Source organism: Podarcis gaigeae (assembly GCF_964106915.1).
Source record: "Podarcis gaigeae genome assembly, chromosome: 12".
Classification (NCBI taxonomy): Eukaryota; Metazoa; Chordata; class Lepidosauria; order Squamata; family Lacertidae; genus Podarcis; species Podarcis gaigeae.
In genome coordinates this window covers 10530991-10550613 of record NC_139688.1, presented here as the reverse complement: position 1 = coordinate 10550613, position 19623 = coordinate 10530991, and the positions used below count along the sequence as shown (strand labels likewise).

At 47.0% G+C, this 19623-nt stretch overlaps 2 protein-coding genes and 1 long non-coding RNA gene across 10 annotated transcripts in view; 1 reads left to right on the top strand and 2 right to left on the bottom strand.

Moving 5' to 3' along the window:
- The window catches only part of LOC310827694 (uncharacterized protein), a 940809-nt gene that overhangs the window by 166544 nt on the left and 754642 nt on the right, over window positions 1-19623 (bottom strand). The gene's annotated exons all lie outside the window — the stretch shown is intronic.
- The window catches only part of LOC310827908, a 102047-nt gene that overhangs the window by 47531 nt on the left and 34893 nt on the right, over window positions 1-19623 (top strand). The gene's annotated exons all lie outside the window — the stretch shown is intronic.
- LOC310827663 (sodium channel protein type 5 subunit alpha-like) overlaps window positions 16805-19623 on the bottom strand; it is a 307589-nt gene continuing 304770 nt past the window's right edge. For all 8 annotated transcript variants that reach the window (XM_083703903.1, XM_083703902.1, XM_083703904.1 and 5 more), the window contains one exon: window positions 16805-18998. In XM_083703903.1, the coding sequence (XP_083560029.1) occupies window positions 17773-18998 (1226 nt within the window). In that variant the 3' untranslated portion in view covers window positions 16805-17772. The remainder of the gene's footprint in view (window positions 18999-19623) is intronic.

Below are 19623 nucleotides of genomic sequence, written 5' to 3'. Positions count from 1 at the left end.
TCAATTCAAATGACTAAAATCACTTCCGTGCATTCATAGTGCAAGTCTATGCACATCAAAGCAAAAGCCAGTCCCACTGAGTTCAGTGGGACTTACTTCCAGGTGAAAAGGAGACAAAATGCCCTCTCCTAGACTGCCACCTCCCAGGTGTCCTGCATTTAAGTTGCAAGAAATTGCTAGTGAGTCCAGCCAGTTCCATTATGAGATGAAACACCCTGTTAAATAAACGAGGGAGGAGAGGAATAATTGCTTAATGCTTCAAAAGCTACTGCAGGACAGATGTGGCAGGTCTCCCTCACGAGGGAATCCCACCGACAGGGGCTAGTCATTGAAAAAACAGACAATTGCTGGTCATTAGCCAGCCACTTGCAAGAGCAGTCGCTCAAGGCTGGGCCACCTCAGTCTTGGAAGTCCAAGACTGAGGTTGAAGAGGAGTCTGGAAATGGGTTCCTATGGCCAAAGCTGTGAGGCCTGTAACTTTGAGCCCTTTGCACAGCAGACAGAGGTTTACTATTTACGGTGGGACCCATTTTGCCTGCACAACTGTATCCTTTGCTGGTTCTCTTGGTTGTCCCTTGGCTTGGTCCCCTGTTCTACCCCTTAGCTCTTACTGCTGGCTTGAGCTTCTGGTCTTCAACCTATACCACCCTCACAGGCATACTTGGTAGGGAAGAGAAACAGTGAAGACAGTTGTACTCTGACAGGCCATTGGGAATGGAATGGGTTGGGGGTTTTATTTTTACCATTTTTAGTACCTGCATTTTAACAGATTTGTTTTCATGTTGTATTTAATTCTGATTGAGTTTAATTGCTTTTTAAATATTATCTTTTTGCATTTTGTCTGCATTGGTCTAATTTGCATAGGCTGCCTTGAGTCCCAGTCTGGGGGAAAGCAGGATAATGATGGTGATGATTAATAATAATAATAATAATAATAATAATAATAATAATAAGTGCTAATACAGTTAGTTTCCACTTGATGATTGCCTACCCCCTTTCACAAGGCTTCACAGGAAATTGGATTGTCCCTGTTTGACTTTAAAGAACATAACCTTGGAGAAGATGATATAACCCAGGACAAAAACTAGTTTGATTGGAGGAGGAGCCCTAAAAGAAACTGCTGCTGGTGGGTGGTGCTTAGCAGAATCCTGCAGTTTTCTGGCTTTTGGGACTGGCTGGACCAGTAAATCACTGGCATGCCTTCCAGAGAAGGGTTTGGATTTGATATCCCGCTTTATCACTACCCTAAGGAGTCTCAAAGCAGCTAACAATCTCCTTTTCCCTTCCTCCCCCACAACAAACACTCTGTGAGGTGAGTGGGGCTGAGAGACTTCAAAGAAGTGTGACTAGTCCAAGGTCACCCAGCAGTTGCATGTGGAGGAGCGGGGAATCGAACCCGGTTCACCAGATTACGAGTCCACTGCTCTTAACCACACTGAAAGACAGAGAGAAACACAGTGACTTGTTCATTGCAAACATCCTTTTTGCTGGCAACCTCAGGCCAGGAAACGGAGGGCTGTGTCTGACTCAGCAGTATAAGTCATCATTGCGTTGTGTGCACATACGGACACACACACACCCACACACACGCCATCCCTCACAACTTGACTGCCATTGATCCGTGAAGAGGATGCCGGGGCCATCTCGCATGACTGCAGCTGTCCTTCCCCGCGAAGGCGAGAGGCATCCAAAACATATCTGCATCCCACTTGGCAGGGATTATCAAATGACACCTTGGGCTAAAAGTGATCCTTTGGCGGAGGCAAGAGGTTCAGGGTCCAGTGACCCTTGTCACAGAGCATGGCCCCCTCTGCTCCCCAGCAAAAATAAAATCAAAACCCTTTTGGTTGAGTTGCATGGAGAGAAAGGAAACGCCATTATTATGTTGAAGTCCTAGTTTTTCTCAAACTCTCCAGTTGTTGGTGGGCTACAACTCCCATCATCCCTAGCTAGCAGAACCAGTAGTCAGGGTTGATGGGAGTTGTAGTCCAGTGACAGACCCAAGATCAAGAAGTGCTGTTTAAACAAACAAACAAACAAACAAATGACTGTATCACATTAACTTACTGTGTTCCATCATACCTCTCCTCCCTTTCGACTGTTGCCCATAGACTGGCCTTCACCAAAGCGAGGTTCAACATTTTTCCCTCCAACGTCCTGAGACATAGATTCTCAAAGGGCCAAGCCCCCGCCATGTGCGAATGTGATAAGGAGACACCGGAGTCGCTCCAGCACATTATGTTCACTTGCCCCCTGTTCAATGTGCCACGGGCAAATTTGTTGGGATCAATCATACAGAAACTAGAGGGTACCCCACCAAAATTCCACCTTGCCCAAATCTTGCAGGATAAGGATACTCATACGACCCTGAAAGTGGCAAGGTTCCTGGTCGCTGTCCTTACCCAAAAGCGACGCCAAGGAGCACTACAAGCTAACTAAGGCGTAGTATGCCATTCTGTCTTATAGTATTTTATTGTTATAGTGGTGTTTTAGCGGCTGTTTTCCCCACGTGCACAAGTTGTTATTTATGTGTCGTTTTTACCTGTATGGGCCTATGGCCGTAAATAAAATTACTTACTTACAAATGACATTTGAAAGTCCTCATGGGACAGGCTGACTCGGATGAGCATCGACACTGGTTTGTCATTCCAAAGTGAGAAGCTGCGGAACTGGGGGCGAAGAGGGGGACCCTAGCTCAGTATCAGAGCACCTGCTCTTTGCATCCACAAAATCCCTGGTTCTGTTCTCAGCACCACCCATTAAAAGATCTCAAGTAGCTGGGGATGGCAAGGCCCTCTGCTTGAGAGCCTGGAGAGCTGCTACCAGTCAGGGTGGGCATTGCTGAGCGCTGTGTTACGGCCAGTATATGGCAGCTTGATAGGTTCAGTGGAAGGCACCCTGGACTACAGATCCCATCAGCTTAGGCCATGGTTGTCTAAGACCAATGGGAATTGTAGTCCAAAACACCAAGTTGGGGAAGGCTGATTTAAGGGCTGGCAAGCAACTGCAGAATACGTGTACTTAGGCCTCAGGCCTGTGAAGGTACAGTGCACAGCCTCAGCCTTAGTCATAGGACTGGCAAACATTATGAAGCTTTTGTTATTGTGACTTCCCTTTGTACTGTTTTTCTAGAAAAAGAGGTGCCAGAACTCACCATTAATGGCTCCCTTGTTCTCTTATAATGGCAATGGCACCCACTTGAGAAGTGCCAGAACCGGAAAAAGCCCTAAGTGTCTACTAGACTCCTGTTGTTAAACCTTGGGTTGCCCAATGTTGTCGGACTACAAAACCATCATCCCCAGTCAGCTTAACGAATAGTCAGAGATGAGCTGTAGGCCAACAACATATGGGGACCCAAGGTTGAAGAACAATGCACTGGACCATTTGAATCACATAAGCACATTTCTAGGGGTTGGCCATCACTAGAATGAAACATGGCTGTTTTACACATTCAACAATGTTCTTTTGGAACATTGGACTTTGAACAGCAGGTCCCCACCTCCATTGGAAGGAGGAGATACAAACTGGGCAAGCCTTTTGATGCTCTGGAGTATCACATGTTGAAATAGTAAAGACCACAGTCTAGTTGAGAGTGATATACACTGAAGCTCAGCTTGGGTCATTGGAACTTAGATCCTAATCGAAACACAGGAAGCTTGTCTTATACTGAGCCAAATCTTTGGTCCATCTAGTGCAGTATTCTCTACTCTGACAGGCAGAAGCTCTCCAGAGTTTTATGCAGGAGTCTCTCCCAACCCTACCAATTAGGTGCCAAAGATTAAACCTGAGGCCTTCTGCACCAGGGGGTAAATACTCTCCAAGTGAGCTACAGCCCATCCTGTCCTATCTATCTCTCCAGTGGATTGTGGCCCAAAGCTGGGGTGTGTGTTTGTCTGTTTCTAAACACATTTTTTTCCCCTTTCATGGGCAAAAGCCCTACCTGTCCTCGGCTCAAACAGGCTCCGCAGCCTGACCGTAAACATTTTCCTCATATTCCTATAAGTAGCTTAACTATATCCAGTCAAACATAAAACCAGACAAAAGGGATTAAAATATTATCCTAAGGCAAGGGGGAAATTGAAGGCATTTACCTGAAATCCATACTGAGCTGGCATCTCCGCTGTGCTGATGGAGCAGTGTCTTTCTCTCCCGCAAACGGCCTCGCAAGGGTCCTGCGCTCAAGTAGGTTCCACGGGTATTAACCACAAAGAGGACTATTCAGCACTGCGGCACTTGCCGTGCAGTGACAACAAGGCCTCTCTCTCCCCACAGGTTTTAATGCACCCACAAGGCAGCACCAGCTTACTGTTTTCTCCCAACACCAGGGGTTGGGGAACCTGTGACTCCAACTCCCAAAACAGCCCAAGACTTTGTAGCCAATATTCATTTACTGCAATAGTTGGCGATGGTAGGAGCTGGAGTCCGTAAGATGCATGAAGCATAGCAAGCTCAAAATGTTCTATTTAGTACAATCTCAAACAAGCCGGTGGGTGGTTTCATTTAGCTGAAGAGAGGAGGGATATAATGCGGGGCAGCCCAGTCCATGTTTTATGTATATTTCAGTTTACCGAGGTCTGGAGCATTCCAGCCCAGATCTCAGTGCAACAGTACTCTGTGCATGAATTAGGGGGGACCAAAACCCTTCAATTAGCTCAAGCACCAAGCACAAGGAAAGTCTACTAGAAATGGATGTCTTTAGCTGCCTCTGGGTCTAGTCACTAGAGTTATTTTTGTAGGACCTGGACCAGAGCTGCTCCAGACCATGGTGAACTGAAGCACACCTAAAACTGGAGTCCCCAACATTACAGAAACCAGCACTGCAGGTGGATGCATGCTTTGCAATGTGTGGTGGAGATTGTAAGAAGAATCTAAGAACCAAAAGACTTGCATAGACAAGCCTCTTGCTTCCTACAGTGACCCACCACATACCTAGAAGAAGCTCTCAACCAGGACATGAGGACACTTGCTTGCTCCCAACAACTGGCCTTCAGAAGCAGGCATGCTTTCTCTGATCATGGCTAGTAGCCAGGGATGGGAGAGAAATCCAGTTCAGTTTGTATTTAAAGGGGAAATTATGGAATCTGCACTTTCCAAAGCAATGTGCAAACCCAAACACAGCTATCCTTCAAAATTTGCACCAAAGCGAATTTTGCAGTGCAATTCTCCAACCAAAAGAGGTTTGCAAATCTTAGGAGAAAGTGTACGTAAATACGAATATATTGGTGGAAATAACTTACAAAAGTGCATGATATTGCTGGCAAAAAGTGCACGTTAGTCAAAACTGTGCACAAAATGTGTTTATTGGGGGGAGGGAAATTGCACTAAAATGCTGCTGAATTGCCATGGAGGCTTAAAAAACAAACAAACCCTGAAACCAAATTGCCGCAGAGATGTGGAGAACTGAATTTAAGATTGGAAAAACAAGAAACTGAGAACCAAAATTGGCAGACCCTTCCATTCCATTTGCACCACAAATTTGTCTAATTCAGGTTTAAGAAGTCCTTCCTCTTGCCTGTCCTGAATCTTCCGCAGAGAAACAAGTGACTTACGTTTCCACAATTCACCGCCCGTTGACTCATCTCAGAAGAGGACTCGCTCGTGGGTCCTATGAATCTCCCAGTGCGTGGGTGAGTAGATGTGCAAGCTCCATTTTTCTCAGCAAGACAACAGGATAATAAAAAAAGACCTGAGCTGAGGATTTACTTGTGAACACACGTACCTCCCTATGAGCAAAGGTTGCAGCATCATTTAGAGAAAAGGCGACATGGTAAAAGAATATAAAATTATGCATGGTGTAGAGAAGTGGATAGAGAAGAGATGTTCTGCTTCTCTCATAACACTAGTGGACATTAGTGAACCTGAATGATGGAAGATTCAGAGAAAAGAAAAGCATTTCTTCAAACGGTGCCTAGTTAAACTGTGGAACTCACTGCCACAGGGAGCAGTGATGGCCACCAAATTGGATGGCTTCAGAAGAGGATTGGGCTTTCAATGGCTACCAGCCACAATGGCTGTCTCCATGGTCAAAAACAGCATGCTTCTGAATCTCAGTTGCTGGAAAACTCCGGAGGGGAGAGGGATGTTGCACTTGGGTCCGGCTTACAGGCTTCTCCTAGGCATCTAGTTGGCCACTGTGAGAACAGGATGCGGGACAAGATGGGCTGTTGGCCTGATCCAGCAGGACTTGTCACGTCTTCTTACGTTCTTTCTACTAAACCACATATTTTGTCACACTTCGGCAGCCAGCTAACACAGCAGGTTACACTCACACACTAGTAATTGACTTCTTTGTATACATGTGCCCATCGATGCCATATGATGATGGAAGCATAGCTGATGGCAATAAGAGACGGGTCCTTCTCAGTGGTTGCACCAGTTCTGTGGAACACTTTGCCCCATGAAGCATGAGTGGCCCTTTCTCTGGCTGGCTTTCTCCAGTTGGTAAAGAGAAGTCTATTCTTCGAGGCTTTTGCCTAAGCACCCGTTTTCATGCTGTGCTCTTTATTGGTGCGCTGTGTTTGTATCAAGATTTTATAAAGCTGCAAGCTGCCCTGAAAGATCCCAGAAAGGGGGGATAGAAACCTCTGTGTATCTGAAAACATGTGCAGGTCTCCACCCGCTAGAGCAGCAGTTCTCAACCTGTGGGTCCCCAGATGTTGTTGGACTACAACTCCCATCATCCCTGAGCTCTGGCCTTGCTAGCTAGGGGTGATGGGAGTTGTAGTCCAACAACATCTGGGGACCCACAGGTTGAGAAAGGCTGTGCTAGAGCATAAGGATCTCCCCACAGCAGTGATGGGAGAACATGCCGCCCTTCAGATACAGTGGTACCTCTGGATGCGAATGGGATCCATTCTGGAGCCCCGTTTGCATCCTGAGCAGAACACAATTCGTGTGTGCGTGGGTCGCGATTTGCCGCTTCTGCGCATGCGCACATCATTTTGAGTGCCTGCACATGCACAAGCGGCGAAACCCGGAAGCAACGCATTCCATTACTTCCGGGTCACCGCGGAGCGTAACCTGAAAACGCTCAACCTGAAGTGACTTTAACCCAAGGTATGGCTGTATTTCTGGACTGCAACTCCAAACATTCCCACCTGTTGCAGCCAGTGCTCAGGGATCACGAAAGTCGCAGTTCAGCAGCCATTGGAAAGCCACAGGTTTCCCCTGGTTCATCAATTCAAATGGCAGGAACTTCCTTTAAGACTCGCTTGCCAAGATATGCAATGCACCATCTTTTGTCCAAGCAGCATGTCCAATCCTTAGCAATTAAAACGGGAGCACTGTTTGCCTCGGGGGGGGGGGCAGAGGGCATTTGATTTGGATGTCTGGAGCCCCAGAGAGCTGCAGGGTCTTAGTCATGAGCATCCGCTGTGTACAGCTTGGGAGTGTGAACATTCCCTCCCAACACTTGCTCATTCTCTGGGCACCTGCCTGGCTTTGCTCAGATATGTGCCACCCAAGAGCAGCTGATTTTGTGACAGCTGCAAAGCAGAGGTCATGTGGGGTGCCCTGCATAGGACACTCCCTATATCGGAGCACCTCAACAGTACACGCTAAGATTTTGTCCAGCAAGTTTTCTTTACGAGGTTTGAAGTTCCAATCAGGTCTCGTGGTTGAAGTCAGGAATCCAACTAAAATGCAGGATCAGTTGGAAACCCCTTTCAAGGACTGGCATCTGCAGTAGGGCTGGGCAATATCTGGTTTTCAGCATCGTGATATATCATCAGCTAAGCATTGTGATGGGACGCGGGTGGCACTGTGGGTTAAACCACAGAGCCTAGGGCTTGCCGATCAGAAGGTCGGCGGTTTGAATCCCTGCGACGGGGTGAGCTCCTGTTGCTCTGTCCCTGCTCCTGCCAACCTAGCAGTTTGAAAGCACGTAGAAAGTGCAAGTAGATAAATAGGTACCACTCCAGCGGGAAGGTAAACGGCATTTCCGTGTGCTGCTCTGGTTTGCCAGAAGTGGCTTAGTCATGCTGGCCACATGACCTGGAAGCTGTACGCCGGCTCCCTCGGCCAATAAAACGAGATGAGCGCCACAACCCCAGAGTCGGCCATGGCTGGACCTAATGGTCAGGGGTCCCTTTACCTTAGCTAAGCATTGTGATATACCAATACACCACAATGTCTGAAATAAGGATGAAGCTATGTAGAGGCATCGGGTGCCATCTTCAAAAACAGGCATAGGCAAACTCGGCCCTCCAGATGTTTTGGGACTACAACTCCCATCATCCCTTACCACTGGTCCTGTTAGCTAGGGATGGTGGGAGTTGTAGTCCCAAAACATCTGGAGGGCCGAGTTTGCCTATGCCTCTTCAAAAATCTAAAGGGCTGTGACACGGAAGATGGAGCGAGATTGTTTTCTCCTGCTCCGAAGGCTAGGACATGAGCTTCAAGTTACAAGGAAGGAGATTCTGACTAAACGTTAAGAAGAACTTTCTGGCAGTAAGAGCTGTTTGACAGTGGAACGAATTTTCATGGAAGATGGCGGACTCTCTTTCCTTGGAGGTTTCAAAGCAGAAGTTGCCTGGCCATCTGTCTCGGATGCTTTAGTTGAGATTCCTGCATTGCTTGCATTCATTGGGGTCTCTTCCAACTCTACGATTCTATGAAGAAGAGGATGCCAGGTCAGCATCAAAATCAATAAAATTCAGGGGTCATTTTTGTTGCAGGGAGAAAACCCAGTCAGTAGACATCAAATGATCACCAGGGCTAACTGGCCAAGTTGGTCCTGCTAGGGCCAGCAAGGAGACCAGGGAAGAATTTAAATGTGGTGTCCCAGAAAGGGTTTCTTCATAGAAGAGGAAAGGGGGAAAGGGAATAGAGGATCAGCTAATTCAAACTGAAGGCCAGGCGGAATAGCTCTGTCTTACAGGCCCTGTGGAAGGAGATCAAGTCCTGCAGGGCCCTAGTCTCGTGGGACAGAGCATTCCACCAGGTCGGAGCTGCCACTGAAAAAACCCTGGCCATTATGTACTGGAGACTTTCAGAACTTCTTGTAGGTGCCCCTCATCCCTGGTGTTCCTGTGTTCCTTTTCTCATTACGGACAGAAAGTTCCTTTCCCTTTGTGGCGACGGCATTGCGCTTCCCCTGGCGTGTGTCTCGGCCGTCTTGCTCAGACAGGCAGCAGGATACTTGATCCATCAGATGTGCAGCTGGGCTCTAAAGAAAGAGCCTGCAGAAGTATGCAGCCCTATGGAGCCACAAGGCCACCCCAGCCATGCTCAGCATGGCTGATGAGAAATGCTCAGGCGGGACAACTGTGGCTGTCGGTCAGCTTTCCGATAAGACCCCACAACACTCGCCCAGCCCCACCTGCTTATGCATTCCGCTGAGTTGAGCTGTGAGGATTCTTGCTAAGCAGGCAAGTGGCCCAGCATTCCTTCGGTGGACAAGGACCAAAGCAAATGAGCCAAGCTCCACACTTAGTTGGAGACAGGAAATGGGTCCCAGAAACAGTTTGCAACTCAACCAGCTGTTAAGCCGTGATAAAGGGGCTTATATCTGTGCATGTGCCCTCCATGGGAAGGCAAAACCCACTCACCTGCCGTCTGCTCAGGTGCGAAGCTGAGTCATGAGTGAAGTGGCCATTCACTGGGCGAAATGGCATTTTGTTTCAGAATGCAAAATTCATTTTTAGAATTAGTATTTGAACCTTTTGCATTTCACCTTGGGCAAAGCACAGGGTTGTCCAGTACAGCATTTTTTAAAGTGTTCCTCACCCCACAAATCCCTCAACAGTGAGTTTTCAAAAGCAAATGCAAGCGGCAAGACCTGGCTTGACGAAATACCTTTATCCCTTACGTCCACAATTATTTTCAGATTTAAAATATCTTGGGACATGTTCTTGGGACGTTTCAGTGTTGTAAAATTAATTCCAGTACTCAATAGGGTGACAAATGGGTGGGGGTGTACAGTATATGGAATTGCCTCCCCATCTCTATGGATTTCCAGAAAGAGACAGTCAAAAGGGGACAATCCATCTGTGATATTCTCTCTCTCTCTCTCTCTCTCTCTCTCTCTCTCTCTCTCCCTCTCTCCCTCTCTCCCTCTCTCCCTCTCTCCCTCTCTCCCTCTCCCTCTCTCTCTGGCAGAGGAGTTTGCATTTGTCCAAAAGCTTCCATTAGCTTTGCATTCCAGTTATAATCTGCCATCCCTAACATGGTAGCATCTGTTTCGGAGCCAGTATTATATAACCGCAATTGGCTTGCATTGGGATATGTTAAAATTGCGGGTGGGGGCAGGAGGGACATCTCCTGATTCCAAATGAGAGAGGAAGGGGGGGGGAGAGACGGTAGATGTCCCACGGTATGACTCTCACTGCTATCTGTTCTGGATTTTTATCACAAACCCTTTTTGTTAAGGGTTGCTTCTGCAGCACAGATAATGTTTTCAACTTTGCCTTGATTACATTGCAAAGCCCCCTTTGAAGAGATCTCACACTAATTTGGGGCATTAGCCACTGGCTACAAAGTACAAAAGTGAACATATGAAAATCGTGATGCATGATGATGATGATGATAATAAAACACCCTCGAACGATGAGACAGTGGGATTATTTGCAAAACACATCCTGCATGTCAGATCGGTCAGGAGGCTAAAAATATTTCTTTCTGTCTTTTTTCTTTTTTAAAGTGACTGGCAAATAGCATTAAAATGAGACAGACGGAAGCAGATAGAAGGGATTATGAAGCAGCTCACTTAGGATTGTGGAGTTCATTCCAGTGGCTGCTTTTTGCAAGCAGGCAGGAAGACCCCATGCCTCTGATCACACCAGGGTTGCCAACTGGCTAGGAAAATACAGCTCAGCCAGCTCTTGTGTCTCTTAATAGCAGCTTGATCTGCGGCTGGGGAGGGAAATTAGGTCCATTTCAGTTCCTCTCAGCTTCTCATTTTTCCAACCTGAAGTTCAGTTCTGAACATTTCCATATCGGTTTGCAATTTTATTATTTATTTATTTTTAAGCCTCATGAAATGAACCAGAATTTTAGTGGAAATTTATTATAGTTTATATCTTGTTGTGACTTATGTGGAACTTGTTCAATTTGATTGTGCATTTCTAAAATATTTTGTTTCTGGTCATGAGAGAGAGGAGGATCGCTCTGTTGTGACGTCTCATTGGTGCAGTGCCCTCCCTAGGAAGATTCACTTGACACCAAACCTCATGTCCTTTTTGAGCCAGGAGAAGACCTTTTTATTTGCCTAGGCCATCCATACAATCTGGTTTGAATGTTGCAACGTTTGTTTGCTTAACAGATTTGCTAGCACAATTTTATCATTGGTTGTTTCAATGCTCTAGCTAACTGTTCAGTTGTAAACTGCAAATGGACATGTTCTCATTGTGAATTGGACTTTCTTTTATGATTGTCGTGTGCCCCCCTGGGAGTCGTCAAACAAAGAGATTCCCAATACGCAAGTGAAAAGATGGGCACCGCTGCTGTTTTGGGCAGTACCTCATGTTTTTAGCGCAATGCAATGTTTAATCTAATGTAAATCTATTGCCCAAAGAATAACCCCACCATGAGATAAAGTGATGGGAAAGGCTTAACAACCTTGTGGTTGTGTACCGTTGGGCCACTACTAAAGACGTAGGAGCTGACCTGAAAAAGCAAAGAGGCAGCCTCCTCTAGGCCTTCTATGTCAACGTCCATCTCTACAGGGAGAGGGTAGCAAGCCCAGCTAGAGGGCTTTGGGTTGCCCTGTCTATGCCCGAATTCAGCTATAAGAATATGACTGCAATGCGTCGTCTTCGACACTCAGAAATAAATAAGCCATTCGCCTTGCAGGCAGACCTGTCTGACACTTCAAGCAGATTAGCAAGGAGGCAAGTGCTTGGGACAAAAACCCTTGCCTGTATCCGTGACGAGCCAAACCAGCCACTTGCTAGGAGAAGACCCAGGTCGTCTGTACAAATATGCGGGTGAGTCACAGTAGCTGACTCAGATCTGCTGACAAAGTGCCTCCGGTGTGTGGCTTTTAAGCACAAAGACATTCAGGACTGGGGCATAGCTATAAAAGTGGGCCAGGTGACTGGGATCGGGGAGGGGGAAATTGCACCCTTCCTAATGGAAGGGGGTCTTTTATTTAGCCTGGTGTGTTACATGTAGCATTTTTGCAGGGCAAGGACTACAGGCCGCATCTCAAGGACTGGGTCTGCCTCTTTTACATGTGTTTGGTGGCCAAGCATGCTGTCTGCTGCGCATGATGGCCCCACAGCGCATTGCAGAGGATGCTGGAACATGTTATGGTGGTGGAGGCATGTCTTCAGCATGGTTGCCAGACTGAGGGTGCCTGCAGACTGTCATTATTTTGCCAGAGAGATTCAAGCATATAGCAACAATGTAAAGGTAAAGGTACCCCTGCCTGTCAGGGCCAGTCGTGACCGACTCTAGGGTTGTGCGCTCATCTCGCTCAAGAGGCCGGGAGCCGGCGCTGTCCGCAGACACTTCCTGGTCACGTGGCCAGCGTGACGAAGCTGCATCTGGCGAGCCAGCACCAGCGCCGCACACAGAAACGCCATTTACCTTCCCGCTAGAAAGCGGTCCCTATTTATCTACTTGCACTGAGGGGTGCTTTCAAACTGCTAGGTTGGCAGGAGCAGGGACCGAACGACGGGAGCTCACCCCGCCGCGGGGATTCGAACCGCCGACCTTTCGATCAGCAAGTCCTAGGCTCTGTGGTTTAACCCACAGCGCCACCTGCGTCCCTATAGCAAAAATGTAGGTTTTCACAAATAAAGTGGAGTAAAGCTCTCTCTGTTACTGTGACAAATCCACTTCGAAAATAAAATAATTTTTTTTTTACGGTTAAGAAAGTGGTAGGAAATGTGAGGGAATTATGAAGGATTTGTGGGAAGACGTATAAAACCCCACAATGAAATTAGGATGAATGCTCCTCGTGTAACCTCCCTGTAAGAAAATCAGCACAAATGTGTACAATCTAATCGCTGTGTAAGCTTTGTGATATGAATGGGAAAGTCCAACCCAGTGAGAAATTGAAGCCTAAGAGGACCTCTGCACCTGGGTGAATATGCCAAGTACAAAGAGCATGGGAAAGAATGGCCGTCCTTTCAAGCATGGCATTGATTCCACACACACTCCCGCAGCACTAGTCCAAGCCCAGGGCATGTGAAGTTACTTGAGCTCCTGGCTTGTCAGGCTGCAAAAATAGCTCACACTGAGGACCTGACAAAAGCTTACCTACTGCTCTGCAGTCCGCCACCTTCACTCGTCACCCTGGGGCTATCAGCACCGTTGGAGGATTATTATTATTTTGAGTTTGCTCTCTGCCAACGGCTGTTCGGTTTCCACAGCCTCACCCCCCCCCCGTGCTCCTTATTTAACACATACACTATCTGACAGGTCACAAAACACAACCAGGGATTTGCGCCGAGCTTGTCGAGTCATGAGTTGTTCTGGCCTATCTCCGATGGAGAGCTTGGTTGCAACGATTTCTGGTTGCAATTCCCCGTTGCAAAGGTGCCCCCGAACACCTGTTGGTGGGAAACCCAGACGGGAAAGGGACCAGTCTTGTCTGGGGCCTTCCCAGGGACACCAGGTTGACCACTGTAGGAGTCACAGTGCTGGAGTAGGTTGACATTTGGTCTGATCCTGCAGGCCCCTTCTTAGCTTCCTCATCGCTGCTCTTGAAATATGTTCACAGGCTGCTGGTTTGAACGGGACTATTGCTTTATGGCCCCTTTGGCTCTGTTGAGCAAGGGAAGAGCAGACTCCTGAAATCTCGACAAGGCCCCAGCTCTGCATTGCTTCCTCCTTCCACAGCCCCACCTCCAGAAGTGGCAACTGGAGAGTAGGGGCTGGGGTGGGGGAGAGGGAATCCTTCACAAGCTTAGTTTAATGTGACCTAAAATTAATGGAAGTCTTTCTATAGATCATACCACACACTTCAGAGCAAGCTTTTTCAAGTGTAGCAATTAACCTCCCGATAAAAGGGTTACCTGAGAAGGATTCATTGATTCACCTTCTCTTAAGATGCAAGAGCCATAGCGGTCTGCATTTAGCTATAGAAGAAGACACGAAGGTATTGCTGCAGCTTTTGGGACAGCCAGGCCATTTGGCACCAGAAAAGCGTCCTCTTCTGAAGGTATCCAGTTCATAAAAGGATGTAATCAAATCTCCATTTCCTGGATGCAAAACAGTGTCTGCGGTTCTGCGGTATCAGCTTATGATTAGCCAAAATGTAAGTTTCAGAGCCTCATTGGGGGCTGTGAAGTTTGTCTCACTTTCCTCAATATGGTTGTGTTGTGGGTTTTTTGCCCCAAAGTGCCAAAGTTCACAGGAGAAAGGGAGTGCATCATTTCATTGCCTAGACACCCATGAGGCCCCTTCCTCTCTTCCCAGTCAGTGCCATGAGTTGGATCACCGCAGGGGAAGTGATGGGGTCACCTGGTTGTCTAGGCAACAGGGCTGGTCCATTTTAGGATAAGTGTGGCAACTATCTCAGGCAGCTAATTTTGGGTGACATGAAAGGGCAGAACACTGTTAGTTCTTTAATTTATTATGACTGTGTTTTTACTGCCAGGGAGTGGAAAGAGGTGCTTCTGGGACTGTTTGTCTCACTTGACTGTGCCTTGGCCTATGGGCAACAAGCACCTTGTCTTGGGGACCGGAGAAAGGCACCACCTCAGGCAGCAAAGGTGTCTTAGGCTCTCCTTCTCATCCAGTGCTATGGCTGCGACTCATTTATCCTGAAGGTGGCAAAGTTTGCAAGCAGCTGCAGAAAAGGCAAATGAACGGCATACAGTTTTTAGTATTATTATTTTTTTACAGCAGGTATTTTGTGCCCTACTTATTGTAGCCTCTGTTACAATCCTGTTTTTGCAGTTGGATGATCTGAAACTGCCTTATGCTGAGTGGAACCCAGTGACCCAACGTGACCCAATTGTGCAGAGCCCCTCTTCAGGTGTTGGAATTTCACACTGGATGGGCTGTTGCAGAATGCAACCATGTTGGGAGCAGGGCTAAAGGTGTGGTCCTGTGTCTTTGTTGAAATGGCAAGGCCCTATACGAGTCATGCATGAATAGGGCTCACGGATATGTGTTTCGAACAGCAAATGATGTTTTGTTTTCTGTTCTACAGAATGCCTCTCCCAGTATTAGCCTGCCTGCTTCTAGGAGACCCTTTGTCTTGTAGGTCTGGAGGAAATGTTTTGAGTTGTGACATCAGGGCTGGATTAACCATTAAGCAAAATAAGCACACGTTTAGGGCATCAAGGGAAGGGGGGCACCACATAAATTTCCCATTGTTGGATTTTTCAAATTACTGGCCACATTCATTTTCTCTGTTCGAGTATATTAAAAATCCCTACAGAACAACTGTGTAACAAAGCAGGATGGATGCCTTATCTCTACTAAGTATAGAAGCAGATGTGTTATGTAAGATTAGTTTTGAGGATCTGATCAAAGACTTTGCAATCAGGAAAAGTAGATTTTTTTAAAAAAATAACTAAAGTGGAAGTACAGAAAATGAAACATCATTTTCCATCGTACTGTAGGTTTTGTTTCATTTTAAAAATAACAATTTATGTTAAAGGTAAAGGGACCCCTGACCATTAGATCCAGTCGTGGCCGACTCTGGGGTTGCGGCGCTCATCTCGCTTTATTGGCCGAGGGAGCCGGCGTACAGCTTCCGGGTCATGTGGCCTGCATGACTAAGCCGCTTCTGGCGAACCAGAGCAGTGCACGGAAACACCGTTTACCTTCCCGCCAGAGCGGTACCTATTTATCTATTTGCACCTTAACGTGCTTTCGAACTGCTAGGTTGGCAGGAGCAGGGACCGAGCAACGGGAGCTCACCCCGTCGCAGGGATTCAAACTGCCAACCTTCTGATCGGCAAGCCCTAGGCTCTGTGGTTTAACCCACAGCGCCACCCTAACAATTTATGTTACAGGTTATTATTATATATATTTGAATTAGATGTATGTGATGGCAACAAATCGTTTGCTTTGGGCTCTAAAGGTCTTAATCCAGTTCTGGGCAACATAAGACAGGGCCTCCTCTGTGGTGGCGGCTCAGTTAAGGAATTAAGGCAATGTTTAGTGCTGGAGTTTTTGCCAGGGATGATGGGAATCATAGTCCAACATCTGGAGAGCCAAAGCTCCCCTGTCCCTGCTGTGAATGTTCTTATCCTTGATTAATTGTTCTAATCTTTTTCACAAAGTCATCACAATTACATAACTGCATGCTATATTTAGAAGCACTTGTTTCATTTCAGACAAGATGGAGAAGCACGAGATGCAGGCAGCATCAGACAGTTGGGCACCCAGTTATCACACCACGTATCACCATGTCTAGAATGAACCGCAGTGATCAAATTTCAGAGCAGTGGGCGGAGGGCAGGGATCAGCCTTATAATTAGGTGTTTTGCCCTCAAAATTGCCAGATGTCGTTTCGTTACACTCGGGGGAATCTCATATGGTACTTCCTTAACATGGGGAGAGCCTGCCTCTGTTGTGCCGTTGAGGAACCCTTTGTTTAACCTCCTTAGGCAATTCTCCTCTTATGCTGTCAATAGCAGTTCTTCCACATCACTTAACCAGTCTGGTCTCATAAAAACAACACTATTTAATGCTGATGAACTCGAAGCCTGTTCAGCTTGAAACGGAATTATCGGTGAAAACAGATCCCAGCAGCCGGTCACTTTGACAGCGTCTGGGCCGCATGGTGCTGCGTTTTTGGGGGCGAGGGGGACATCTTTCAAAAGCCAGGAGCCTTTATATATATAGAAAAGGAGTCGGAGCAGCTCCCTTGCTGGAAGCAAAGCAGATTCTTGATGCATGGTAAAAAAATAGTGCTTTTATTGGCAGGTTTACAAGCAGAATCCATTAGTGTCTAATATCCTGCAGGATAGAACAAAAATAAAAATAAAATGCAACCCATGTCTTGCTTTATCTGACGTCACTTCCTTCCTTCTGCGCTCCCTTGGTTATCAACTGCCAGGAAGCGGCTGATGATTCCAGGCGGGTGTCTCTGTGGTAATACAAGGTTAGAAATGTTGCTGACTCAGTATTTTGCCTTGCAACCTAATTTTCTCGGCAAGCAACTCCCGTCATTTTTTTTTTTTTGGGGGGGCGGCATCTCTGGTTCCTAGTTCATCACGTAGAGCGTTAGCATCATCCATCTCCGTGGAAAAGGAGACAATTTTATATTTATATTTATATATATATATTTATATATATTTTAAGTAAAAAAATATCAAATATAATAAATTTATGAAAGACCATTCACAACATATACAATAAGTGTTACATTGCTGCTACGGGAGCTACGTGATTCCTCCGCCCATCTCTCTCTCTCTCTTTCTCTTCGCCCTCACTCTCTTATTATAGAATGCAAGGTCATACATTGCCGTAAGTAAACGCACTAATATAAGTAAGACCTTAAAATGAAAAGTATGCGGTCAGGTTTTATCTGTGTATAGTTATAAAGTACTTACTGTGTTACAGTCTAGCGTCTCCATAAACACACCACTGCTAGGACAGCCCCAGGACCTTGTGCTGGAACCCCCCGGCCCCCTCCCCAGCCCCTCCCTGTGCATATAGAAATATAAACATTGAGCAAAGTTGGAAAGAGAAGGGTCAAAGGTTAGACGTCTGCCAACGCCTTGACATACCCTGCTTCAGGGCTGACCTCCCTTCCTGCGTCCTTTGCAACTAATGTTTAACAAGGCTGCTTCAACTGTTGTGTGGTTACATTCTGTAAACAATATTCTTAAAGTGTCCTAAATGAAAAAACTCATAAATATTTTTTTAAACCATCGACTCTTTGTCTCTGTCGGGCGACAGCTGGTCGTCTAGATGCTCGTCGCTTTTGCTAGAGTCGGTCAACCTTAGCTGGAAGTTGTCGCTGGTGCCCCTGGTGACGCTGTCGTAGGAAGGAGGGAAGGAGGTGGTGGACAGAGTTTCTGACTTGTTTATCGGCCTCCCGTAGTTCTCGCTCATCATGAACGCGATGAGGCCTTCCCTCTCGGGAGCGTCCTCCCCTAGGTGGCAGGCTTTTTGGCGGTATAGGAAGGAGGCCTGCTTGAGGGAGCGTTGGAAGAGATGGCTCCTGTAGGCTCTCTGAATAACGATGGCAGAAATTTCTTCCTGTTTCCGCCTGAGCGTGGTTGTGATGGGTTCATAAGAAATCTTCGAGGGGTTGGCAGCCATGAATTTCTCCTCCATCTGTATCTTGAGGGCGTCCATCTCCCCAGACTCCCCCAGCACTCTTTTGGTGAAAGCAAACAAAATATCTAAGCAATGGATCCTGTCCCCACTCACCATGGGGAGGTCCATAGCTATGAGCTTGATCTTATTTGGTTTCGCAATGCGTAAAGGTTCTGACAGAGCGTCCGCGAAGTTGGAAAGCGCGGCGTACTCAATAAACTGAGTGGCTTCGGGGTCAAATTTCTCCCATATTTCATAAAACATATCAAAGTCGTCCTCGCTTAGAGGCTCTGTGCTCTCTTCAGTAGCGACACTGAAGTTCTCTAAAATAATAGCTATGTACATGTTTACAACAATGAGAAAGGATATAATGATATAAGTAACAAAGAACAGAATTCCCACTGCGGGGCTGCCACAGTTTCCCCTCGAGCCATTTGTGTTGATATGGCTTGGATCACAATATGGCGGCCCGGTGTTCAAAATGGGGCTGAGAAGACCATCCCAGCCGGCGGATGTAGTGATTTGGAAGAGACAGAGCATGCTGTTGGGAAACGTCTGGAAGTTGAACATGTCGTCGATCCCATGCTCTTGCTTGACGTAGGCAAAGTTGGCCATGCCGAAAATGGCGTAAATGAACATGACCAGGAAAAGCAGGAGGCCGATGTTGAACAACGCAGGGAGGGACATCATTAAGGCAAAGAGAAGAGTTCGGATTCCTTTGGCCCCTCTTATAAGTCTCAGGATCCGGCCAATCCGAGCCAAGCGAATGACTCTGAAGAGGGTAGGGGAGAAGAAGTATTTCTGGATGATGTCAGAAAGTACAGAGCCTTGGAGGGAAAGGGAATAACCAGTTAGTGAACTAGCAAAGGTGTTTTGGTTGAAAGTAGCATCTCGGGTTTACCAATTAAGGGCATGGGACATCCCTGCTGAAGCTCAATTGAATATGCGAGTAAGGATCCGCACAGAGCTCAGTTGAGCTCTTGCATCCCTTCTTTCCTTCCTTGGGGGGGGGCCTTGATACACACATGCAGGGGCATCTCATCACATTGGCCTTTGGATACCAGGTAGCTTGTTCATAAACCCAAGATGAGTCCCCCTGGATCAGACCAAGGGTCTATTTAAGCCAGCATCCTCCTTCCTACAGTGGCCAGGCCATAAGCAGGGCATAAGCATAGCCCTCTCCCACTGTTCTTTCCCAGCATACTGCTTTCTGATCCTGGAGGCAGCGTATAGCCAGTATGACTAATAGACATTGGTAGCCAGCTCATGGCTCACTTACATTCATCCTGTTGAGTAACCTGTGATCTAAAACGCTGCAGAGGAAACCAACAGCACAGGTGGGCCTTCTGCACCATGGGTTCAGCCCAGAGGCCATGAACTGCTATACAGATGTGCTGCAGACACACTCGAGTAGGCCAAAGACGAGTCAGCATGCTCCAATGTGCCACTGCT